Genomic DNA, 26467 nt, shown 5'->3' on the forward strand with positions numbered 1-26467 from the left:
GAGTGGTGAGAGTGGTGTGGGGCCCCCAGTGAGTGGTGAGAGAGGTGTGAGCCCCCAGTGAGTGGTGAGAGAGGTGTGGGCCCCCAGTGAGTGCTGAGAGAGGTGTGGGCCCCCAGTGAGTGGTAAGAGAGGTGGAGGGCCCCAGTGAGTGCTGAGAGACTTGTGGGCCCCCGGTGAGTGGTGAGACAAGTATGAGCCCCCTGTGAGTGGCAAGAGAGGTGGAGAGCCCCAGTGAGTGCTGAGAGAGGTGTGGGACCCCGGTGAGAAAGGTGTGAGCCCCCAGTGAGTGGTAAGAGAGGTGGAGGGCCCATGAGTGCTGAGAGAGGTGTGGGCCCCCAGCGAGTGCTGAGAGAGGTATGGGACCCCAGTGAGTGGTGAGAGAGGTGTGAGCCCCCAGTGAGTGGTGAGAGAGGTGTGGGCCCCCAGTGAGTGCTGAGAGAGGTGTGGGCCCCCAGTGAGTGGTGAGAGAGTTGTGGGACCCCTGGTGAGTGGTGAGAGAGTTGTGGGACCCCTAGTGAGTGCTGAGAGAGGTGTGGGACCCCTGGTGAGTGGTAAGAGAGGTGTGGGCCCCCAGTGAGTGCTGGGAGTGGTGTGGGCCCCCAGTGAGTGCTGAGAGAGGTGTGAGCCCCCAGTGAATGCTGAGAGAGGTGTGGGCCCCCAGTGAGTACTGAGAGAGGTGTGGGCCCCCAGTGAGTGGTGAGAGAGGTGCAGGCCCCCAGTGAGTGGTGAGAGAGGTGGAGGGCCCAGTGAGTGCTGAGAGAGGTGTGGGACCCCAGTGAGTGGTGAGAGATGTGTGGGCCCCCAGTGAGTGCTGAGAGAGGTGTGGGCCCTCAGTGAGTGGTGAGAGATGTGTGGGCCCCCAGTGAGTGCTGAGAGAGGTGTGGGCCCTCAGTGAGTGGTGAGAGAGTTGTGGGACCCCTGGTGAGTGGTGAAAGAGTTGTGGGCCCTCAGTGAGTGGTGAGAGAGGTGGAGGGCCCAGTGAGTGCTGAGAGAGGTGTGAGCCCCCAGTGAGTGGTGAGAGATGTGTGGGCCCCCAGTGAGTGCTGAGAGAGGTGTGGGCCCTCAGTGAGTGGTGAGAGAGTTGTGGGACCCCTGGTGAGTGGTGAAAGAGTTGTGGGCCCTCAGTGAGTGGTGAGAGAGTTGTGGGACCCCTGGTGAGTGGTGAGAGAGGTGTGAGCCCCCGGTGAGTGGTGTGAGAGGTGGAGGGTCCCAGTGAGTGGTGAGAGAGGAGTGGGCCCCCCGGTGAGTGGTGAGAGAGATGTGGGCCCCCCGCTGAGTGGTGAGAGAGGTGTGGGCCCCCAGTGAGTGGTGTGAGAGGTGGAGGCCCCCGGTGAGTGGTGTGAGAGGTGTGGGCCCCGGTGAGTGGTGAGAGAGGTGTGGGCCCCCAGTGAGTGGTGAGAGAGATGTGGGACCCCTGGTGAGTGGTGAGAGAGTTGTGGGACCCCTGGTGAGTGGTGAGAGAGGTGTGGGCCCCCAGTGAGTGCTGAGAGAGGTGTGGGCCCCCAGTGAGTGCTGAGAGAGGTGTGGGCCCCCAGTGAGTGGTGAGAGAGGTGTGAGCCCCCAGTGAGTGGTGAGAGAGGTGTGGGGCCCCCGGTGAGTGGTGAGAGAGGTGGAGGGCCCCAGTGAGTGGTGAGAGAGTTGTGGGACCCCTGGTGAGTGGTGAGAGAGGTGTGGGCCCCCAGTGAGTGCTGAGAGAGGTGTGGGACCCCAGTGAGTGGTGAGAGAGGTGTGGGCCCCCAGTGAGTGGTGAGAGAGGTGTGAGCCCCCAGTGAGTGGTGAGAGAGGTGTGAGCCCCTGGTGAGTGGTGAGAGAGGTGTGAGTCCCCGGTGAGTGGTGAGAGAGGTGTGAGCCCCCGGTGAGTGGTGTGAGAGGTGGAGGCCCCTGGTGATTGGTGTGAGAGGTGGAGGGTCCCAGTGAGTGGTGAGAGAGGAGTGGGCCCCCGGTGAGTGGTGAGATAGGAGTGGGCCCCCCGGTGAGTGGTGTGAGAGGTGTGGGCCCCCGGTGAGTGGTGTGAGAGGTGTGGGCCCCGGTGAGTGGTGAGAGAGGTGTGGGCCCCCAGTGAGTGGTGAGAGAGTTGAGGGACCCCTGGTGAGTGGTGAGAGAGTTGTGGGACCCCTGGTGAGTGGTGAGAGAGGTGTGGGCCCCCAGTGAGTGCTGAGAGAGGTGTGGGCCCCCAGTTAGTGCTGAGAGAGGTGTGGGCCCCCAGTGAGTGGTGATAGAGGTGTGAGCCCCCAGTGAGTGGTGAGAGAGGTGTGGGGCCCCCAGTGAGTGGTGAGAGAGGTGGAGGGCCCCAGTGAGTGGTGAGAGAGTTGTGGGACCCCTGGTGAGTGGTGAGAGAGGTGTGGGCCCCCAGTGAGTGCTGAGAGAGGTGTGGGACCCGAGTGAGTGGTGAGAGAGGTGTGGGCCCCCAGTGAGTGGTGAGAGAGGTGTGAGCCCCCAGTGAGTGGTGAGAGAGGTGTGAGCCCCCAGTGAGTGGTGAGAGAGGTGTGAGCCCCTGGTGAGAGGAGTGAGCCCCTGGTGAGTGGTGTGAGAGGTGTGAGACCCCGGTGAGTGGTGAGAGAGGTGTGAGTCCCCGGTGAGTGGTGAGAGAGGTGTGAGCCCCCGGTGAGTGGTGTGAGAGGTGGAGGCCCCTGGTGATTGGTGTGAGAGGTGGTGGGTCCCAGTGAGTGGTGAGAGAGGAGTGGGCCCCCGGTGAGTGGTGAGAGAGGAGTGGGCCCCCCGGTGAGTGGTGAGAGAGATGTGGGCCCCCCGGTGAGTGGTGTGTGAGGTGGAGGCCCCTGGTGATTGGTGAGAGAGGTGTGGGGCCCCCGGTGAGTGGTGAGAGAGGTGGAGGCCCCCAGTGAGTGGTGTGAGAGGTGGAGGCCCCCGGTGAGTGGTGAGAGAGGTATGGACCCCCCCCCGGTGAGTGGTGTGGGCCCCCCGGTGAGTGGTAAGAGAGGTGTGGGCCCCCCTGGTGAGTGGTGTGAGAGGTGGAGGCCCCCGGTGAGAGGTGTGAGAGGTGTGGGCCCCCCGGTGAGTGGTGAGAGAGGTGTGGCCCCCCCCCGGTGAGAGGTGTGGGCCCCCGGTGAGTGGTGTGAGAGGTGGAGGCCCCCGCTGAGTGGTGTGAGAGGTGGAGGCCCCCGGTGAGTGGTGAGAGAGGTGTGGGTCCCCCCCCCCGGTGAGAGGTGTGGGCCCCCCGGTGAGTGGTGAGAGAGGTGTGGGCCCCCCCCCGGTGAGAGGTGTGGGCCCCCGGTGAGTGGTGTGAGAGGTGGAGGCCCCCGCTGAGTGGTGAGAGAGGTGCGGGCCCCCCCGGTGAGTGGTGTGAGAGGTGTGAGCCCCCAGTGAGTGGTGAGAGAGGTGTGGGGCCCCCGGTGAGTGGTGAGAGAGGTGGAGGGCCCCAGTGAGTGGTGAGAGAGTTGAGGGACCCCTGGTGAGTGGTGACAGAGCTGTGGGACCCCTGGTGAGTGGTGAGAGAGGTGTGGGACCCCTGGTGAGTGGTGAGAGAGGTGTGGGCCCCCAGTGAGTGCTGAGAGAGGTGTGGGCCCCCCCCGGTGAGAGGTGTGGGCCCCCAGTGAGTGCTGAGAGAGGTGTGAGCCCCCAGTGAGTGGTGAGAGAGGTGTGGGCCCCCAGTGAGTGGTGAGAGAGGTGTGGGCCCCCAGTGAGTGGTGAGAGAGGTGTGGGACCCCAGTGAGTGTTGAGAGAGGTGTGAGCCCCCAGTGAGTGGTGAGAGATGTGTGGGCCCCCAGTGAGTGCTGAGAGAGGTGTGGGCCCTCAGTGAGTGGTGAGAGAGTTGTGGGACCCCTGGTGAGTGGTGAAAGAGTTGTGGGCCCTCAGTGAGTGGTGAGAGAGTTGTGGGACCGCTGGTGAGTGGTGAGAGAGGTGTGAGCCCCCGGTGAGTGGTGTGAGAGGTGGAGGGTCCCAGTGAGTGGTGAGAGAGGAGTGGGCCCCCCGGTGAGTGGTGAGAGAGATGTGGGCCCCCCGCTGAGTGGTGAGAGAGGTGTGGGCCCCCCGGTGAGTGGTGTGAGAGGTGTGGGGCCCCCAGTGAGTGGTGAGAGAGGTGGAGGGCCCCGGTGAGTAGTGAGAGAGGTGTGAGCCCCCGGTGAGTGGTGAGAGAGGTGTGAGACCCCGGTGAGAGGTGAGAGAGGTGTGAGTCCCCGGTGAGTGGTGAGAGAGGTGTGGGCCCCCAGTGAGTGGTGAGAGATGTGTGAGCCCCCAGTGAGTGGTGAGAGAGGTGTGGGGCCCCCAGTGAGTGGTGAGAGAGGTGGAGGGCCCCGGTGAGCAGTGAGAGAGGTGTGAGAGGTGTGAGCCCCCAGTGAGTGGTGAGAGTGGTGTGGGGCCCCCAGTGAGTGGTGAGAGAGGTGGAGGGCCCCGGTGAGTAGTGAGAGAGGTGTGAGCCCCCAGTGAGTGGTGAGAGAGGTGTGGGGCCCCCAGTGAGTGGTGAGAGAGGTGTGAGCCCCCGGTGAGTGGTGAGAGAGGTGTGAGACCCCGGTGAGTGGTGAGAGAGGTGTGGGCCCCCCCCGGTGAGTGGTGTGAGAGGTGGAGGCCCCCGGTGAGTGGTGAGAGAGGTGTGGGCCCCCCCGGTGAGAGGTGTGGGCCCCCCGGTGAGTGGTGTGAGAGGTGTGGGCCCCCCCGGTGAGAGGTGTGGGCCACCCGGTGAGTGGTGAGAGAGGTATGGGCCCCCCGGTGAGTGGTATGAGAGGTGGAGGCCCCCGCTGAGTGGTGAGAGATGTGTGGGCCCCCCCGGTGAGTGGTGAGATGCAATGATGGATAAGCAGTAAGGAAGCTCCCAGAGATTTGAGCAGACAGGTGCGGCATCTTCTGTGGGTGAGGAGTGCGGAGAGCAGCCAGCAGGCATCCTGCTCCTCAGCCCAGCCAGCAGTCAGCCTTACCTTGCAGATGCCCTGTATGCAGATGTGGCGGTGTCCAGGCTCACAAAGCGTGCCATCCTTCACTGCCCAGCTATGTCGGTAGTAGAAGTTCTCCCCCTGAGGGATGCAGTTCAGCTCACACTTATTGGAAGCTGTGGGAGGGTGAAGAGCTCAGTGTTAGTGAGGAACACCATCTGTTGAGGGAATGGACAGGTGAGACCCCTGCTTGGACTGGAAGAGAAGAGAGCAGACAGCAGGAGGGCTGGGCTGGTGATCAGAAACTCCGAAAGGCCAAGACGGATGGAAGACGGGTGCTTGGCAAAGCGGTCGCCTAGTCTGTGTTTGGTGTTCCTGATGTAGAGCAGATCATGTTGGGAGCACCAGAAGCAATAAATAACCCTGGATGATTATGTGAGAATAACTGCCTCATCTGAAAGGACTGCTTTGGTCCCTAGATAGAGTTGAGGGAGGATGTGTAGGGGCAGGTGTTGCCTAGACGGGGGGTTGATGGGTGGGAGGGATGAGTGGACCAGAGAAATTACACTGCATCTCTATTTGAAATAGATACCCCTCTATCCTGAGGCTGTGCCCTCTTGTCCTAGACTCTCCCACCATGGGAAACTCCCTTTCCATATCTACTCTGTCTAGGCCTTTCAACATTCCAAAGGTTTCGATGAGATCCCCCCTCATCCTTCTGAATTCCAGCAAGTACAGACCTGGAGCCATCAAACGTTTCTCATATGATAACCCTTTCATTCCCAGAATCTCCCATGTGTAATCTCCTCAGAGAATTCCAATAGGTTTGTCAGACATGATTTTCTCTTAAGGGAACCATGCTGACTTTGTCCTATCCTGTTCTGTGTCACCAAGTACTCCATCACCTCATCCTTAACAATTGACTTCAATATCTTCCCAACCACTGAGGTCAGGCTAACTGGTCTATAATTTCTTTTCTGCTGCCTCCCTCCTTTCTTAGAGTGGAGTGACATTTGCAATCTTCCAGTCCTCTTGTACCATGCCAGAGTCCAATGATTTTTGAAAGATCATTTCTAATGCCTCCACAATCTCTTCTGCTACCACTTACAGAATCCTAGCGTGCAGTTTATCTGGTCTGGGTGACTTACGTACCCCTAGGTCTTTCAGCTTTCTGAGCACCTTCTCCCTTGAAATAGTAACTGCACCCACTTCTCTTCCTTCACATGATACAACATCTGGCTCACTGCTCATGTCTTCCACAGTGAAGACTGTTGCAAAATACTCTTAGTTCATCTGCCATCTCCTTGTCCCCATCATTATTTTTATTTTTCTGGCCTTATTTTCTAGCAGTCTCATCTCTCTTTTATTTTTTGCATACTTTAAAAGCTTTTACACTTTGGTATTGTTTGCTAGCTCATGTCTGTCTGTGTATGGTTCAGTGTATCTGTGTGCATGTACTACTGTGTTTGCATCTTGTAGCACATTCCACGCTCACACCATCCTCTGAGTGAAGAAGTTCCCTCTCAGATACCCCTTAAATAGTTCACCTTTCATTCTAAACCTACAACCTTTAGTCCCAGTCTCAAACAACCTGAGTGCAAAATGCCTCCATGCTTTTACCCCATCTATACCCCTGGTAATTTTGTATACCTATGCAAGATCGCCCCTCATTCTCCTGCACTCCACAGAAAAGTTAAGAAACTGATAGGAGTTATGTAGAGGACTCCAAAAACTAGCCAGGATTTGGAGTAGAAATTATAACGGAGATTAAAAAAGATGCGTAAAAAGGGCAATGTTGTGATAATCAACATGCAGATAGATTGGGAAAATTAGGTTGGTCCTGGAGCCCAAGAGTGAGAATTTGTAGAATACCTATGAGATAGCTTTTTGGAGCATCTTGTGGTTAAGTCTACTAGGGGAACAGCAATTATGAATTTGGTATTATGTAACAACCCAGATCTGATTAGGGAGCTTAAGGTAAAAGAACCCTTAAGAGCCAGTGATCATAATATGATATAATTCACCATGCAGTTTGAGAAGGAGAAGTTAAAATTGGATATATCAGTATTACAGTTGAATAAAGGAAATTACAGAGGTATGAGAGAGGAGTTGGCCAAAGTTGATTAGAAGGGGACACGAGCAGGGATGATGGCAGATGATAGCTGGAGTTTCTGGGGGCAATTCCAATATATCTCAAAGCTGAAGAAGTATTCTAAAGGGAAGATGAGGCAACTGTGGCTGACAAGGGAAGTCAGCATAAATGCTAAAGAGGGGACATAATAGAGCAACAATTAATGGGAATTAAGGGGATTGAGAAGTTTAAAATCAACAGAAGGCAATGAAAAAACTATAAAGACAGAAAACATTAAAATATGAAGGCAAGCTAGCCAATAGTATAAGAGGATACAAAAGTTTTATCCTAGTTATAAAGAGTGAAAGAGAGGCACAAATGGATATGAGACCACTGGAAAATGACAATGGAGATACAGTGATGGGGACAAAGAAATGGCGGACAAACTGAATAACAGTTTTATGGCAGTCTTCTCTGTGAAAGACAGCTGCAGAATGCTAGAAATGTGAGAGTGACAGGGAGCAGAAGTGAATGTTGTTACTATTACTAGGGAGAAGGTGCGTCGGAAACTGAAAGATCTGAAGGTAGGTAAGGTGGACCAGATGGACTACACCCCAGGACTCTGAAAGATGTAGCTGAAGAGATTATGAAGACATTAGTAATGAAGGGAGGGAGGCAGAAGAAATGAAATAGGCCAGTTAGCCTGATCTGAGTGGCTGAAAGGACGTTGGAGTTTATTATTAAAGATGAGATTTCAGGTTACTTGGAGGCACATGATAAAATAGGTCAGAGTCAGCATGGTTTTCTAAAGGGGAAATCTTGCCTGACAATTCTTTCAGAAAATAGCAGGCAGGATAGACAAAGGAGAGTCAGTGGATGTTGTTTACTTGGATTTTAGAAGGCCTTTGACAAGCTGCCACACATGAGGCTACTTAACAAGTTAAGAGTCCATGGTATCACAGGAAAGATACTAGCATCGATAGGAGATTGGTTAACTGGCAGGAGACAAAGAGAGGGGATAAAGGGGGCCTTTTCTGGTTGGCTGCCGGTGGCTAGTGGGGCCACAGGGGTCAGTGTTGGGACCGATTTTTTTTTAATGTTATATGTCAGTGTTGTGGAGGAAGGAATTGATGGCTTTGTAGTCAAGTTTGCAGACAATACGAAGAAAAGTGGAGGGGCAGGTAGAGTTGATGAAGTAGGGTGCCTTCAGAAGGACTTGGACAGATTAGGAGAATGGGCAAAGTGGCTAAATGGAGTACAGTGTAGCGAAATGCATGGTCATGCACTTCAGCAAAAGGAATAAAGGCATGGACTATTTTCTAAATGGTGAAAAAATCAAGGTGCAAAGGGACTTGGGTGTCCTTGTGTAGGGTTCCCTGAGGGTTAATTTGCAGGTTGAGTCAGTGGTAAGGAAAGCAATTGAACTCCTTTCAAGAAGACTAGAATACAAAGCAAGGATGCAATGGTGAGTCTTTATGGACATTGGTCAGACCACACCTGGAGTATTGTAAGCAGCTTTGGCCCCTTTATTTAAGAAAAGATGTGCTGACATCGGAGAAGGTTCATGAGAATGATCCCAAGAATGAAAGGGTTAACATATGAGAACTACTTGATGGGCTGAATGGCCTAATTTGGTTCCTATGTCTTATGACTCTGGGCCTGAACTTGCTTCAGCTTAGAAGAATGAGGGGTAATCTCATTGAAACCTATGAGGTATTGACAGGCCTATATAAATAGGATTTTTCCTGTAGTGGGGAAGACTAGGACTAGAGCAAACAGCCTCAGAATAGAGGGACATCCACTTAGAACTGAGATGAAGAAAAAATTCCTTAGCCAGCGGGTGGTGAATCTGTGAAACCTGTTGCCACAGGTGGCTGTGCAGGCCAGGTCGTGGGTGTATTTAAGGCAGAGTTTGATAGGTTCTATGTTCAGGATGTCAAAGGTCACGGAGAGAAGGGAGGAAAATGGGATTGAGAGGGATCATAAATCAGCTATGATGGAATGGCGGAACAGACCCAATGGGCTGAGTGGCCTAATTCTGCTCCTATGACTTACGGTGTTATGCTTTTATATTCAACCTTTCCCTACAAGTCAGACCCTGAAAAACTAGCAACATGTGCTTCTGCTTGTGTGTGCAATCCTGATTTGACATCAGTCCTGACGAAGGGTCTCGGCCCGAAACGTCTACAATGCTTCTCCCTATAGATGCTGCCTGGCCCTGCTGCGTTCCACCAGCATTTTGTGTGTGTTGCTTGACATGAGTGTCATGGATTTCCCATTACAGTAGTACAACATTATCACATGTCATATGGAACACTGCAGTGTATGACCAGTTAGGAACTCCCCAACTGCCATGTCCTTCAAGTAAAGCACAATACTTTAATATGCAGGGTCATAGAGTACATAGGCAAGCCTTCTGACCTACCCTGTCAGTGCCCACCATTACCCTCCAATACCAAACCTGCCAACATTTGGTCCACAGCCCTCTGTGGAGTTCCCTCACCTGCTGCCTGTGCCACACCTCCTGCATTTATTAAGATGCTCTAGAAGGAGGCATACTTTACATGGTGACAAGTTCTGCTCAGAGGGACAGTCCCTGTAAGCACTGGGATGGTGGAAGGTCAAAGGGCAGCAGGGTAGATGCTCAGTGAGGATGTGTGTCAGAGCAGGGGGTGGGGAGGGGGTGAGACTTGAGTGAATGCCATTCAGCTTGGGCTGTGCTCAAAGACATTGATCAGACCACACTTGGAGCATTGTGAGCAGTTTTGGGCCCCATATCTAAGAAAAGACGTGCTGGCATTGGAGAGGGTCCAGAGGAGCTTCACAAGAATGATTCCAGGAATGAAAAGATTAACAAATGACAAACAAGAGAAAATCTGCAGATGGTGGAAATCCAAGCAACACACACAAATGCACAAAAGCGTATGTAGTTGACATTGCGGCTGAGTTCTGATGAAGGGTCTCGGCTCGAAACGTCAACTTTTCATTTTTTCATAAACGCTGTCTGGCCTGCTGAGTTCCTCCAGCATTTTGTGTGGGTCAACATATAAGGAGAGTTTGATGTATCTGGACCTGTACTCAGTGAAACTTTAAAGAATGAGGATGAACCTCACTGAAACCTATCAAATATTGAAAGGATATATGTGACCATGCACTTTGGTAAAAGGAATAAAGGCATTACTAAATGGAGAGAAATTCAGAAATCAGATATGCATAGGCACTTGGGAAGCTTTGTGCAGAATTCCCTAAAGATTAACTTACAGGTTAAGTTGGTATTGAGGAAGGCAAATGCAATATTTAAGTTTCTATAGTGAGGGAGTCAAGGATGAGAGGCCACAGCCTCAGGATAGAGGGATGTCCAGAAACGAGGATGAATTTCTTTAGCTAGAGGGTGGCAAAACTGTGGAACTCATTGCCAAAGCATTGGGCATATTTAAAGTGGAGGTTGATAGGGACACTAACACCTCGCTGCTTGTAAAAAAGGCACATCAAAGACTATTCCTCCTCAGAAAGCTGAAACAGGCCAAACTCCCACAAAAGCTGTTGCTTAACTTCTACAGAAGCACAATTGAAACCATCCTGACCAACAGCGCCACAATATGGTATGCTAGCTGCACAGCCACTGAGCGACAAGACCTGCATCGTGTGGTGAAGGCGGCCCAGCGAATTGTCAGGATGGAGCTCCCAGGACTGGACACCATCTATTCCAGCAGACTCAGGAGGAAAGCAAGCAGTATAACCAGAGACACCACACACCCCAGCCACTCCCTGTTTGACCCGCTTCCGTCCAGCAAAAGGTTCAGGACACTAAAAACCAGAACAAATAAACTGAAGAACAGCTTCTACCCCAGAGCTGTGACCTCCATCACACCACTCCCACAGAACAATGAATGAAACTGCGAGCATACACAAGTACTCGAATACTTGCACTAATGGCACTTTGTGCATTACTGTGACATTCTGGTGCTGCTGTAACGTATTTTCTGCTACTTATCTATTTAATACTGTTTTTCTATTACTGTTTTGTTTTTATCTACCGCTTTGTTTGATTGCCTGAGAGGAAGCCAAACAGAGTTTCATTGTACCTATGTATAATGACAATAAAGCTCGTTCAATTCAATTCAATAAAGTGAAGGTTGATAGGTTCTTGATTAGACGGGACGTCAAAGGTTATAGGGAGAAGGCAGGAGAATGGGGTTGAGAAGGATAATAAATCAGCCACGATGGAATGGTAGAGTATACTTGATGGACTGAATGGCCTTCTTCTGGATCACCAGCTTTTCCTGATTTATCTATTCACCAGTGCCCACCTCAGCCAGGAAAATAATTGTACTAATCATACAGTCTTCACTGAAGATAGTCGTGTAGAACCTTTACTGAAGACACCAAAGTTAGTGGCGTTGTGGATAGCGAGGGAGGTTGTCTAATCCTACAACACAATATAGATCAGTCAGTAAGTTGGGTAGAACATCAGCAGATGGAATTTCATTCTGGCCAATATGAAGAGATACATTTTGTGAAGTAAAATCAGATCGTGATATATACAGTAAATGGTACGGTGTTATGGGATGTTGATTAATGGAGGGACCTTGGGATTTAAAGCCCATAGTTCCCTGAAAGTGATAACACAGGAGAAAGTGTGGTGAAAACGGCATATGGTTTACTTGTCTCCCTAGGTTAGGGCATGAAATAGAATAGAAAAGTTAGGATGCAAACACGAGGAAATCTGCAGATGCTGGAAATTCAAGCAACACACACAAAATGCTGGTGGAACACAGCAGGCCAAGCAGCATCTATAGGAAGAAGCACTGTCGACGTTTCAGGCCAAGACCCTTCGCCAGTCCTGACAAAGGGTCTCGGCCCGAAACGTCAACAGTGCTTCTTCCTATAGATGCTGCTTGGCCTGCTGTGTTCCACCAGCATTTTGTGTGTGTTGCTACAAAAGTTAGGATATTGTGTTGCAAAGTGATAGAGCCCAAAGGCCAAATATTCCAAATGCTGCCTGACCAATGATAATAAAGCTTCAGCATTACATCCTTACTCTTATGGTGAATGCTAATATTGAATTTGCCTTCCTTGCCACCAACACAACCTGCAAGTTAACCTTAGGAAATCCTGCACGAAGATTCCCAAGTCCCTTTGCACCTCTGATTTCTGAATTTGCTTCCCATTTAGAGAATAATCAATGCCTTTATTCCTTCTACCAAACTACATGACCAACGATCCCTACACTATATTCCATCTGCCACTTCTTCACTCATTCTCCTAATCTGTCTAAGTCCTTCTGCAGACCTCCTGCTTCCTCAACACTAACCTGCCCCTCCACCTATCTTTGTATCATCCACAAACTTGGCCACAAAGCCACCAATTCTGTGACAGTGAGAGAAAGTAGTTCCAAATGGGATCTAATTTGGTAGATATCTGGAATGCACTGTCAGAGGAGGTGGTGCAATCAAATACAATCACTATGTTTAAGAAGCAGTTAGACAGGTAGTTGGATAGGCAAGGTGTAGCTGGATATCGCCCTAATGTGGGCAAATAGGATTAGCATAGATGGACAAAAAGGTTGACATGGGTGTTGTGAGCATAAGAGACTTTTTCTGTGCTGTACTATCCAATAGTATGGAGGGTGAGGTTGACAGCTTTAGCTTCCTAGGAGTGACATCAATAGTCTGTCCTGCTCCACCACGTAGACATTCTTAGCAGTGAACATCGAGAATCTGTACTGGTCAACCATGCAGACATTCCTAGCAGTGAACATCAAAAGCTTGTCCTGCTCCACCACGTAGACATTCCTAGCAGTGAACGTCAAAAATCTTCACTGGTCAACCAAGTATATTCAAGAAAATTCACCCATGCCTCTTACATCCTCAGGTGCTAAAAAACTCTGGCATGCCCCCATTACATTGATACTATAGAAAGCATTCCATCCGGATGCAGAACAGCTTGACATGGCAAATGCTGTGCACATGATCAATAGACAATAGACAATAGGTGCAGAAGTAGACCATTTGGCCCTTCGAGCCTGCACTGCCATTTTGAGATCATGGCTGATCATCTACTATCAATACCCGGTTCCTGCCTTGTCCCCATATCCCTTGATTCCCCTATCCATAAGATACCTATCTAGCTCCTTCTTGAAAGCATCCAGAGAATTGGCCTCCACTACCTTCCGAAGCAGTGCATTCCAGACCTCCACAACTCTCTGGGAGAAGTTTTTCCTTAACACAAGAAATTGCAGAGCGTTGTGGACACAGCTCAGTATGTCACAGAAACCATGGACTCTGTACTTTGCTAAATCAGCCAAAGACTCCACTCACTTCAGACAGTCTCTCTTCAACCCTCTCCCATTTAGCAGAAGATTGAAAAGTCTGAAAGCATGTACTATCAGGCCAAAGGACAGCTTCTGCTACAATGTTATAAGATTATTCAATGGCTCCCTAGTATATGATGGACTCTTGTGCTCACAACAGAACACAGAACAGTACAGCATAGGAACAGGCCATTTGGCCCATAATGTTGTACCAAACCAGCTAAAAAGCAACTCAAAAATACCCAAACACTAATCCCTCCTATCTACACAATGTCCATATCCCTCTATGTCCCCCAAATCCATGTCCCTATCCAAACATCTCTTAAAAGCCTCTAATATATTTCCCTCTACCAGCATACTAAGCAGCACATTCCAGGCATCAACCACTCTGAGCAAAAAACTTACCCTTCTCATCTCCTTTGAACCTAGCCCCTCTCACCTTTAATGTATGCCCTTTGATATTAGATCCCGGGTAAAAAATACTCCCCATCTATTCTATCTATGCCTCTCGTAATCTTATAAACCTTTATCAGATCTCCCCCCAGCCTCCAGCGCTCTAGAGAAAACAGCCCAAATTTATCCAGCCTCTCATGGTAACACATGCCCTCTAATCCAGGCAGCATCCTGGTAAACATCTTCTGCACCCTCTCCAAAGCCTCAACATTCTTCCTATAGTGGGGCAACCAGAACTATATGCAATACTCCAGATGTGGCCCAACCAGAGTTTTATAAAGTTGCAACGTAACTTCTTGACTTTTGAACTCAGTGCCTCGACTAATAAAAGCAAATATTCCACAAGCCTTCTTAACCACCTTATCAACCTGTGAACTTGAATCCCAAGATCTCTCTGCTCAGCACCACTGTTCAGGATCTTGCCTTTATCAATTCACTGCCTCCTTGCATTTGCCCCACCAACACATAATTCTCCATAACTTCTGCCATCTCAACCAGGATCCCCACACTTACTGCTTTTCATAGGGATCAAACTTATGCGACAAACCTTGTCCATTCATCCCTCCCCACTGATCTCCCTCTTGACACTTATCCTTGCAAGTGGAACAAGTGCTACACCTCCTCCCTCACTACCATTAAGGACCCCAAATATTCCTTCCAGTTGAGGCAACACTTCACCTGTGAGTCTGTTGGGGTCATATACTGTGTTGCTCCCAGTGTGGCCTCCTGTGAGACTAGACATGGATTGGGAGACTGCTTTACCAAGCACCTACGCTTGGGATCTCCCAGTGGCCGCCTATTTTAATTCCACTTCCCATTCCTATATGTCTATCCATGGCCTCCTCCACTGTTACAATGAGGCCACACTCAGGTTGGAGGACCAACACCTTATATTACGTCTGGGTAGTCTCCAGCCTGAAGGCAAGAACATAGATTTCTCAAACCCCGCCCTCTCCATCACCACTCCCCATCCCCTTTTCCCTCTCTCACCTTATCACCTCCCCTTCCTTTCTTCCAAGGTCTTCTATCCTCTCCTATTAGATTCCCCCTTCTCCAGCCCTGTATCTCTTTCACCAATCAACTCCCCAGCTCTTTACTTCACCCCTCCAACCCCCCACCTCCCCCAACTCTGGTTTCACCTATCACCTTGTGTTTATCTTTCTTCCTCCCACCTTTTAAATCTATTCCTCATCTTTTTTTTCTCCAGTCCTGCCAAAGGGTCTCAGCCCAAAACCTCATCTGTACTTTTTACCATTGTTGCTGCCTGGCCTGTTGAGTTCCTCCAGCATTGTGTGTGTGTTGCTTGGATTTCCAGCATCTGCAGTTGTTCTCTTGTTAGTGATTAAATTCTGCTGAGTAGGATTAGCAAACCTTCTAGCCAGGATATTGCACTTAATTATTTACCTAGACTACACTTTCTCTGTAGCCGTTACACTTTATTCTGTGTTGTTACTGTGTTATCCTGTTCTACCTCAATGCACTGTGTAAAAAATTTGATCTGTATGGACAAACGTTTTCCTGTATCTCGGTTTTTTTTTGTGCCATACTCTGCCAGAGCCTCAGCGACCACTATTTTTTCAAGTGGTTGTCTTGGAGGAAAGATTCTGTGAGTGGTCCCCCACGTCCTTCTCACAGCACAGTTGTTTTTTTTTAATGAGGTCAAGTTGCGAGCTCAACACTCAACCTGGCACAGATGGAAAGCATGTCCGGGAGCGGCCTGACTGGATTTGAACTCGGGAACCTTCACTACGGACTCCGGCACTGATGTCACTGCACCACCAGCCGGCCATCAGGTGTACCTCCTGGATTTCAGTGTGTTTTGCTGTATTCATTTTACCCTCTACCTTCACAAACCTTCCTGGACTTGCTGCAGTGAAGCATCCCTACAGCATGTCTGGGAGCGGCCTGACTGGGTTTGAACTCGGGAACCCTCGCTCCGGAGTCCGGTGCTAATGTCACTGTGCCACCAGCCGGTCACCTGTATCTCGGTACATGTGATAATACCAACCTATTCCAATTCAATTAACTCCATCAGTGATGAAATGTACTCTGTTTTCACACACATGAGATTCTGCAGATGCTGGAAATCTTGAGCAACACAGATAAAATGCTGGAGGAACTCAGCAGCATTTCTGGAAGGAAACAGTTGAAGTACTGGGCTAAGAACCTTAAGGAGTCTTGATGAAGAGTCTCAGTACAAAATGTCTCTAGAGTTGCTGCCTGACCCAAGTTAATTTTATTGTATTTATTCAGCAATACAGTATGGAGTAGTCCCTTCTGGCCCTTTGAGCCTTGCTGCCCCAGCAACCCCTGAGAAAACCAATTAGCCCTAATCTAATCATGAGTCAATTTACAATAACCAACCAACCTACTCGGTATCTCTTTGGATTGTGGGAAGAAACCAGAAGTCCTGAGGAAACCCAGCCATTCTACAGTGAGGAAATACAGAATCTCCTTACAGAACTGTACTGGAATTGAACTCTGTGCAGGACATCCCAAGCTGTAATAGTGTCCTGCTGACCGCTATGCTACCGTGGTTCCCAGCATTTTCCGTACGTTACTCCACTTCCAGTGTGCCAGCACAACTTTTGGTGGTTTGAAGATCGAAACTCCAACCTAATGGAATATTGAGCAACAGTGACCCTAGTTTATGTATGATCCAGAGTAGGCACCTTAAACCACCAGCACAACACCTGCCGAGCCTCCTATATACTTGAACAAATATCAGAATCCAGTCCTGTGAAATGTCCCAGAACTGAGGCCGTCTCTCACTTCAGCTTTGTGGGACAGTCCACTTCATTTACATTTCTGACAGCAGGCTCCCTAAAGGTACACTTGATTCCAAACCCTATGATTGGAGGATGCAAGCTGTGCAAAGATTCCAGGTTGTTCTTGAGAACCTGTAACAGGCTTGAGTCTGTGAACCCTGTGTAAGAGTAGTCCACCTCAAAAATCACCCACCCCATTCTCCCACAGCCTTCTGGGCAGACTGTGATTCCCACATGGCCAGTGCAAAGGTACGACCCTCGATCCCAGGCTCTGTCTGAAAGACCATTGATGTTCTGCTCTCAGCTGCACTGCTGAACCTGGTCCATGGATTGAGCAGCTTCTGTGTTGTAGCCAGAGTCCTCAGATAAATTTGTGTCCAGGAAAAAACTGAATTAATTACTGCTGAGCTATAACTTGCCTGTTGCCAAACAACAGTCCATAATCCATGTCAACGAAAAAGCTTCTGTACCAACGGGATAAATGTGCTGGAACATGGATGTGAATTTGGTGATTTGTGGAGAGCTAAATAAGAAGTTTGGACTAATGGTGACACTGTCAGGGGCTGCCACAGGTAGAGCACGAGTACACAGTTACCCAATCAGGATTGCGGTGTGACTGACATCACCCACCCTTTGCCCCGGCTCTTTATCAAATTCTTTCACAATTTTCAACACCTCTGAAGCGCAAGATAAAGTTAGGAAACACAATCATATGCCCAAACACAGTCAGATGGAGACTTATTTTCATTTTTCTCTCAGAGAAACAAACCATTTACCCTGCTGCAAAGCTATTGATGAGTCAGCCTACTGCTTTATGGTCAATCATGAACCTTTAAAGAACAGACACTGGAAACAACCATATCTGCCTTCTTATCATACAAGAGTTGTATGGGAATGCAGTTGTTCTTGAGCGTGGAGAAATTGCAAAATTGTGGACACAGCACAGTGTATCACGAAAACCAGCTTCCTCACATTGCTTTTCATTTACAATTTCCTGTTGTCTCAGGAAAGCAGACAACATAATCAAAGCTGCTTCCCACACTGGCCATTCTTCCTTCTGCCCTCTCCCATCACACCCCAGGCTCATGAACAGCTTTAGCCCCACTGATATAAGACTCCTGAATGGAACTCGTGTGTGATAAAGATGAACTTTGATTGACCAGCCAACCTGGCCCTGGCCTTGCACTTTCTATGTCTATGAGCTCCGCATCATCCCTGTAACACTTTATTCTGCATTCTGTTATCCTTTTCTACTATCTCGATGTACTTCCTTACATAGCAACCTGTCAGGAAGGCACACCAACAAGTCGTTCACTGTATGTGACAGTAATTAATACCAATGACACTGGGAAGTACTGACCCTAGGGGATTATCACTTTATCAGTGAGGGGGATGTGGCACTCAGGAAAAACACTGCCCATTGTAAACGGAGCTTACTGCTATTCAGTGTCCCTACAAACTGCAGCCAGCACCGTTGGTGTAAGGACAGGGGTCACCATTCTGGCAAGCAGGCTGACAAAGGGAAGGGTTTACAATGTCATGAAAATCCCCATGAACCTGCTCACCTCCGTAATATGGCAGCCATTTGTACCTCTTTCCCTGGAAATCAGTCCCATCAAAGGCAGAGCACTGATCTTCCCGGAAATCCCTCGAACCTTCCAGACAGTCCTGTGGAACAAAAAGCCTAAATATTCAGACCAAGGCAGCAACTCTCTGGCCACTCTCTGTGACTGCCCACCACACAATCCTCCCATCCATCTCCTCCTCCTCCACCCTCACACCACCATCTTCTCCCCATTCTCACCCTCTTCTTCGTACTTTCAGCTCCACAACTCCCCAAATTATCATCCTCCATCCCAACCCTCTCACTCACACTCCTCCTCCTCACCCTCTCACTCACACTCCTCCGTCCAACCCTCTCCCTCAAACTCTCTGTCTCAACCCTCTCACTCAATCTCCTCCTCCTCACCCTCTCACTCACACTCCTCCATCCCAATGCTCTCACTCACACTCCTCTGTCCCAATGCTCTCAAACTCCTCCTCACCCTCTCAAACTCCTCCTTCTTCACCTTCTCTCACTCTACTTTTTGCTTTTCCTCCCCATCACCTCTTCTCCCAAACCTCCCCTCCTTGCACCCTCCAATCCTACCCATTGTCCTTCATCTTCCATCACTACCTCCTCTGCCCTTTCCCTCTCAACCCCTCGTCCACTCACTCCACCTCCTTCCTGTCCTGCCAGCCCATTTCATTCTTGCTACATTCCCATTGCCTCTCCCTAGACTTGAGCCCTCTCTCACACACTAGGGGTAGTTCACAGTAACCAGTTGACCTATGAACTGCTACATAGCCTAGGGGTTCAAGGGGTTCAAGTCACCTGCAGGGTGACTTGGATAGGTTATGCAGGGTGACTTGGATAGGTTAGGTGAGTGGGCAAATTCATGGCAGATGCAATTTAATGTGGATAAATGTGAGGTTATCCACTTTGGTTGCAAGAACAGGAAAACAGATTATTATCTGAATGGTGGCCGATTAGGAAAAGGGGAGATGCAACAAGACCTGGGTGTCATTGTACACCAGTCATTGAAGGTGGGCATGCAGGTACAGCAGGTGGTGAATAAGGTAAATGGTACGTTATCATTCATAGCAAAAGGATTTGAGTACAGGAGCAGGGAGGTTCTACTGCAGTTGTACAAAGCCTTGGTGAGACTGCACCTAGAATATTGTGTGCAGTTTTGGTCCCCTAATCTGAGGAAAGACATTCTTGCCATAGAGGGAGTACAGAGAAGGTTCACCAGATTGATTCCTGGGATGGCAGGACTTTCATATGAAGAAAGACTGGATCGACTAGGCTTATACTCACTGGAATTTAGAAGAGTGAGGGGGAATCTTATTGAAACGTATAAAATTCTAAAGGGATTGGACAGGCTAGGTGCAGGAAGATTGTTCCCGATGTTGGGGAAGTCCGGAACGAGGGGTCACAGTTTAAGGATAAAGGGGAAGCCTTTTAGGACCGAGATGAGGAAAAACTTCTTCACACAGAGAGTGGTGAATCTGTGGAATTCTCTGCCACAGGAAACAGTTGAGGCCGGTTCATTGGCTATATTTAAGAGGAAGTTAGATATGGCCCTTGTGGATAAAGGGATCAGGGGGTATGGAGAGAAAGCAGGTACAGGGTTCTGAGTTGGATGATCAGGCGGTGCAGGCTCGAAGGGCTGAGTGGCCTACTCCTGCACCTATTTTCTATGTTTCTATGTTTGTAAGTTGTCAGATGTGAGTGCTGGGGCATATCATGGGCACCAGATTATCACAGTCCACAGCAATGAACCGGCTAAGTGAACAAAGCATCGTGGCTTCACATCTGCTGTTTATACGAGCGGTGAACCTCCAGACCTTGTGGGTTGCAGAGATTCAGTCTTCCAGTTCGATTGAAATCGATATGAGTCGACACTGAAGGAGCTGCTGCAGGCACTGGGGCAAAAGGCCAGGGGAGCAATGGGTGCTGGAGCAGGCTCCAGGGACTGGATGGCTACTCTTGCTTCTGGGCCTTTCTCCCTCTCCCCCACACCACAACCATACAGCCATTCAGCCCAGCATGTCAATGCTGACCAGTGGACCCATCCATATCAATCCTATCTTCTAGCACGTAACCTGAGATGTCTTAGTGATCTAAGTTCTCATCCCTAGGACAAGAGAGCATGACTTCAGCATTGAAGGACGTCCATTTAGAACTGAGATGCGAAGAAATTACTTCAGTCAGAGGGTGGTAAATCTGTGGAATTTGTTGCAACATGCAGCTGTGGAGGCCAAGTCATTGTGTGCATTTAAGGCAGAGATAGATAGGTTTTTGATTAGCCAGGGCATCAAAGGTGATGGGGAGAAGGCTGGGGAATGAGGATAACTGGAAGAATTAGATCAGCCCATGATTGAATGGCAGAGCAGACTTGATGGGCCACATGGCCTACTGCTCCTAAGTCTTATTGTCTTAGAGTCACTGTTGATGAATTTGCCTGCAATATTCTCTCTGGCAGTATATTCCAGGGACTGCTGCCCATCACATCCTGTCTAAACTCTCCTTATCCTACATCTGTGTGGTCTTGTTGTATCTGCCTGTGATACGGGGAGATGTACGCTGCAGTATAGCTCCCATTAGTTTATATCCCATGTTCATCCGCTCAACGTCAGGGAGAACAGACGTGAACTCTGAGGCCAAAGTGGTTGAGAGTTTCACATTCCTATATTACCAACAGCCTGGCTTGGTCCAACCATGCTGACACCACAGGCAACACAGCCAGATAACAGCTGACTTCCTCAGGAGGGTAAAGAAATACACCAACATCCACCAACTCATAATAACTTCTCAGCCCATGACCATAAGAAACTGTAGAGAGCCGTGGGCACAACTCAGCACATGACAGAAACCAATCTCCGCTCCTCAGACTTCTCACAGTCAGCCTCATCGAAAAGCCTACTCACCTGCGACATTCTCTCCTCTCCCCTGCCTAGTCTGAAAGCACAAAACAACAGGCTCAAGAACTGCTTCCACCCAACTCTTAGAAAACTAACAGTGATAAGACGGTCCTCAGAATCTACCTTGTGTCGTTTAGGCTATGTGCACTTTCTCTATAAATGTGACACTCTATGTGATCTGGATGATGGCTGCAAATTTCAGCACTGTATATGGAAACAAATCTTTGAAAACAAAGCTTTTCATTGCACCTTGGGGCACGTGACTATAATAAACCAATTTACTCCTGACACCCCACCCAATCCTTGACAGATAGCACATGAGTGAAGACAGTAAACCTCGAAAATGTTGAAAACCATTTCAGCACAGGAATCCCTCCCTTCAAACCACAACACAGCTATCAGAACTGAGACCCTCCCCCCTCCCCACCCCCCAGACAATCCAGACCCTCAGCAACCTCTCTTCCAGTCAGCTCCTTCTGAGCCAAATGCGGGACCACTCGCCAACCCTGGTCCTCCCAACTGATCGGAACACACACCCTTAAGCCATTTCAGGTCCCAATCATTTGGCTGAATCTCCTCCCTCCCACCAGCCTAGTATTAACTGCAGCTTCTGATCTCTACACACTGATCCCTACAAGAAGCCTCACTGGCTGCAGCTCCGCACCTCAGAGGATGCCCTCCACCCCAGGGTTGCAGAGCTGCGTCCCCTACCTGCATGTTGCAAACACGGTAGTCTCTCAGCGGTCCCAGACAACTGCTCCCACCAGCTCTCCTGTAAAGAAGGTGAAAATCTGGGGTTTGAGGAGGCACATACATTGTTATAGGAATTCAGATTAACCATTAGACAATGCAGGATCCCCAGTCTGGGACCAGAAGCTACAAAAATGGCAGGGATATGTACAGTCACAGCTCAGCCCTAGAGTTCAGCACAAGGATCTCAGAGATGGCTGTGTTAACCCAGAGATTGCCTCATCTCCTTCCTGTCTGCAAAGGATTCTAATTCCATGGCTTGTTAAGGCTGCCCACCCATTCCACTCCACCAAGCCTTGGGCATCTTGTGGAGATTATGCACAAGGCCTGTGTGCCTGAAGCAGTAAACTCACGTCACAGGCTGTTCCAGGAAATCCAGAGCAATAAAGGCCAAACAAGAACAAATGGGTTTCCGGAGAGGCCAGACAAGGCAAGGTTTGTTTCCTTTGGAGCAGGGGGAGGGAGGCAATGTGCAGGGTGGTGGGTGATGAAAGCATGCAACATTATAAGAGGCAGAGGGAGAGTAGGGGTAGATATAAGGAGACTCTTCCCCATAACAGAAGTATCTACAACCAGAGGCTTAAGTAAGGCCCTGGAAAGCTAAGGGGATGTCTCAGGTCTGGTCCACAGCATTCTAAAGGAGGAGGAGGAGCAGCCAGAAGTCTTGGTGCATAATTACTCCAATGACATAGGTAGCAATGTGGGAATGTCCTGAAGAGAGCTAGATAGAAAGCTGATTAGCAGGACCTCCAAGGTAGTCATCTCTAGTTTGTTGCCTGTGTCACATGCCAATGAAGGTAAGAATAGGATGATTTGGCAGGTAAACACTTGGCTGAGGGATTAGTGCAGGGCACAGGGTTTCTTATAGTATAGCCAAACAGAGACAGAGCATTCAACATCCATTCCAGAGCAGAAATGACAGCTTGGTTTACAGGAAGACTTGGAGGTAGTGGCAATGCTTAGACCTCCATGATGTTGGTTGGCATATGGGCCAGAGGTTCCAGATTGAGCGTTGGTCCATTCTGCTTGGGCCTGAGCCTTGGTCCATTCCATTGGGCCTGAGCCTTGGTCCACTCCACGTGGGCCTGAGCCTTGGTCCACTCCACGTGGGCCTGAGCCTTGGTCCACGCCACGTGGGCCTGAGCCTTGGTCCATGCCACGTGGGCCTGAGCCTTGGTCCACTCCACGTGGGCCTGAGCCTTGGTCCACTCCACGTGGGCCTGAGCCTTGGTCCACGCCACGTGGGCCTGAGCCTTGGTCCATTCCCCTTGGGCCTGAGCCTTGGTCCATTCCACGTGGGCCTGAGCCTTGGTCCATTCCACTTGGGCCTGAGCCTTGGTCCATTCCACGTGGGCCTGAGCCTTGGTCTATTCCCCTTGGCCTGAGCCTTGGTCCATTCCACGTGGGCCTGAGCCTTGGTCCACTCCACGTGGGCCTGAGCCTTGGTCCATTCCCCTTGGCCTGAGCCTTGGTCCATTCCATTGGGCCAATTACCTTTTGGGTCACTTTCAAATGCTGTGAAGTGACTCCCGCTGTGCATAATACAAACATACAATTACGAAGGGAAAGTCTAACCATACCAACTGCAGGGAATCGTGGATACAGCCAGACCTTCACAGGACTCTTCTACTACAAAAGGGCAGAGTGGGAAAGAGTTTGTCAAATGTGCTCAGGAAAGTTTCCTTAATCAGCACACAGAAGTCCCAATAAGAGAGAGTGCAAAACTAGATTGCATATTGGAGAATGAGACAAGGCAGGTGAGAGAAGTTTGTGGAGGGCAACACTTTGCATCCAGTGAACTCAATGCCATTAGTTTCAAGGTGATTATGCAGAAAGATAGGTCTGGTCTTCAGGCTGAGATTATAAAATGGAGAAAAGGCAATTTTGATGGTATCAGAAATGATCTGCCAATTGGGGAATCAGAGGGTGAGAGAGGGGAGTCGGGGGTCAGAGAGGGGAATCGGGGGTCTCAGAGAGAGTAATTGGGGAGGGGTCAGAGAGGGGAATCGGGGATCTCAGAGAGGGGAATGGGGGTGTTAGAGAGGGGAATTGGTGGGTCAGATAGGGGAATCAGGGGGCTCAGGGGAGGAATCGGGGGGGTCAGAGGAGAATCCGGGAGTCAGAGAGGGGAATCAGGGTCTCAGAGAGGAGATTCGGTGGGGTCAGAGCAGGCTTTCGGGAGACGAGAGAGGGAAGTCGGGGGGTCACCAAAAAGAATTGGGAGAGTCAGAGAGGAGAATCTGGGCAGAAGGCCAAGTCGTTTTATCTCCATCCTGGGAAGGGGTATCCAAGCTCCAGGTGCCTACAACAGAAGCTCTTGCTCCTCGGGTTCTGTGGTGCTCTGGCTGATGTCCTGCATTGCTGAGAGAGCAAAACCTTGCACTGGAGCTCGACGCCTGTCTCAGTGCTCAGATGTGTGAGAGTTCCTGAACCCAGCATACCCTGCTCACCAACACCACATAGAGGCATGGTCTGCCTGGCCCGCATATCCCACCAAAGCAAAGGGGCTAAATGGGCAAAGTTCTCCTGCTACAGCCGACATGATAGCGTTCAGAATTCTTTTGAGTCCATCCTGGTCTGCCCACACTCACTTCAAAGCACAGATCATCAGCAGTCTCCCCAGATAGAGATACCAGCCCGGCCCTTCCAGACCAACGAGCCCTTGCCACCCAATCACACCCACGTGACCAATTAACCTACTAACCCGTACCTCTTTGGACTGTGGGAGGAAACCAGAATGCCCGGAGGAAACCCCAGTAGTCACGTTAGGAAACATTCAACTCCTTACAGACAGCGGTAGGTCTGAATCTGGGGCACTGGTGTTAAGCCAACCACTACGTAACTGTGCAACCCCTAGGGTCTGTGCAACCTACCAAACTACCAACCCACATATGATGTGAGAGGAAACCGGAGGAGATCCAGGTAGTCAAAGGGAGCTCACCCACCACCAGCTCTTGGGTCCTTGGAGACTTCATCTTCCTTTCATCTCTCACCACCTCCCTTCTCCTCAGACTACCAACCTCCTTCCCACCCCCACTGATCCCCGATCTCATCTATGCCAGGTCTCCACCAGTCCCTCTGACCTTCCCCTCTCTGAGACAAAACGTCCTGTCCTCCATAAGAGCCTCAGCTTTGTCAACCATTTCCTCCAACCTTCTTACTATCAGGCAGTGTCTTGTGATCGTATAAAAGAGGTAAAGAATTAACAATTACACCTTTGTTTGGACCATCATGAGCCGGAGGGTCTGTAAGGTGCTGTTCTGTTCTATGTTTTAATCATCAGAGTGCCCTTAGCAAATTACAACCACACCCATTCCTAGTCCAGGCACTTGACTCAATTTTGGTTTGAACAAACACACTCACGTTTGAACTCTGCTGATGAATCACTAACCATCAAAGATTAAATTGTGTCATTAGTCACAGTCCATAAATGCTTCCAAAACTTGCAGCAATCATTTCTCCTGCAGCCACAAACACAATGAAAACACATCTGGGATCATCTGATACAACAGATGGGAGGTGATGCACCTGGAGCACTGTGCGCGCTCTGCTCACCTAGAACTGCAAATCATTAAACTAGAAAGGGAGCAAAAAACATTCACCGTAATCTTCCCAGGACAGCAAGACTTGAGTTATATGGAGAGAAGCTGGAAGTGTTTTCCCTGAGGCAAATGAGGCTGAGGGGTTTATAAAATCATGAGGTGAATGATCAGTCAGGGGAGAGCAAATCCAGAGGGCATGGGTTATGGTGAAAGGGAAATTTAAAGGCGACCTGAGGGGCAAGTTTTTCACACAGATGGTGGTGGGTTTATGGAACAAGCTGCCAGTGGAAGTGGCAGAGTTCGTGTTTAGAGACATTTGGACAGGCAAGTGGATATGAAAGGTTTAGAGGGATATGGACCAAACATAAGGAATCGGGACTGGTTTATATGGGCATCTTGGTCAGGACAGACAAGTTGGACCAAAAGATTAGTTCTGGTACTGCATGTCTCTCTGACCACTTCCCATCCCACAAGGTCCTGTTGTCCACTCCACCTTACCTCAGGAACTGTTTACGGATCTACTTACTACCTTCAAATCAAGTTGTAGGTTCCAACTCCACCCCAATACCTTTAACCAATCCTGGGCATAGCCAAGGAAGAGTTAAGCAGGGGAAGGACTGTGGAGACGGTGAAGCTATGCTGGGAGAGGGTTCAAGGACAGCTATTTCCCTTCAACCATTCGTTTCTTGAACCAAGCAGCACAATCCTAATCACTAAGGTTTGGCACACCTGTAACCACTTTGAACATTTCCCATAAAAACAAACTTGCTTTGTTCTGAATGTGCTCTTTTTTGAAAAAATGTATAATTTATGATTTTCTTGTTTATCAGATGCTACATACCAGAGATGCTGCTACAAGTAAGTTTTTCACTGCACTTGTGTACATGACAATAAACTCTTCTTTGACTTTGATTCTTGTACCAGCATTCACATTGAGGGAATGGGACATATTGGAAATCTCTGTCCAAAACCCCAGGCAGTGGGTGAAAGGTGCCTCTATACAGACTGGTAGCAGGATAATATTCTGGAACTACCTGCTGCACTACCACCACCCAATGCAAGCACAAAACTATAAGACACAGGCGTAGAATTAGGCCATTCATCCCATTGAGTCTTCTCCACTATTTCATCATGGCTGATTTATTATCCCTCTCAACCCCATTCTCCTACCTTCTCCCTGTAAAATTTGACACCCTAATCAAGAACATATCAATCTCCACTTTAAATATATCAAATGACTTGGCTGCCACAGCCATTTGTGTTTCACTACCATCTGGCTA

General features: G+C 49.6%; 1 protein-coding gene across 9 annotated transcripts in view; it reads right to left on the minus strand.

Annotated features, from left to right (window-relative positions):
• Window positions 1-26467, minus strand: part of paplna (papilin a, proteoglycan-like sulfated glycoprotein) — a 420656-nt gene that overhangs the window by 346023 nt on the left and 48166 nt on the right. For all 9 annotated transcript variants that reach the window (XM_073040502.1, XM_073040509.1, XM_073040506.1 and 6 more), the window contains 3 exons: window positions 21607-21667; window positions 17994-18096; window positions 4869-4999 (listed from right to left, as the gene is read on the minus strand). In XM_073040502.1, coding sequence (XP_072896603.1) covers window positions 4869-4999; window positions 17994-18096; window positions 21607-21667 — 295 coding nt within the window. The remainder of the gene's footprint in view (window positions 1-4868; window positions 5000-17993; window positions 18097-21606; window positions 21668-26467) is intronic.

Source organism: Hemitrygon akajei, chromosome 3 (genome assembly GCF_048418815.1).
Source record: "Hemitrygon akajei chromosome 3, sHemAka1.3, whole genome shotgun sequence".
Taxonomy (NCBI): Eukaryota; Metazoa; Chordata; class Chondrichthyes; order Myliobatiformes; family Dasyatidae; genus Hemitrygon; species Hemitrygon akajei.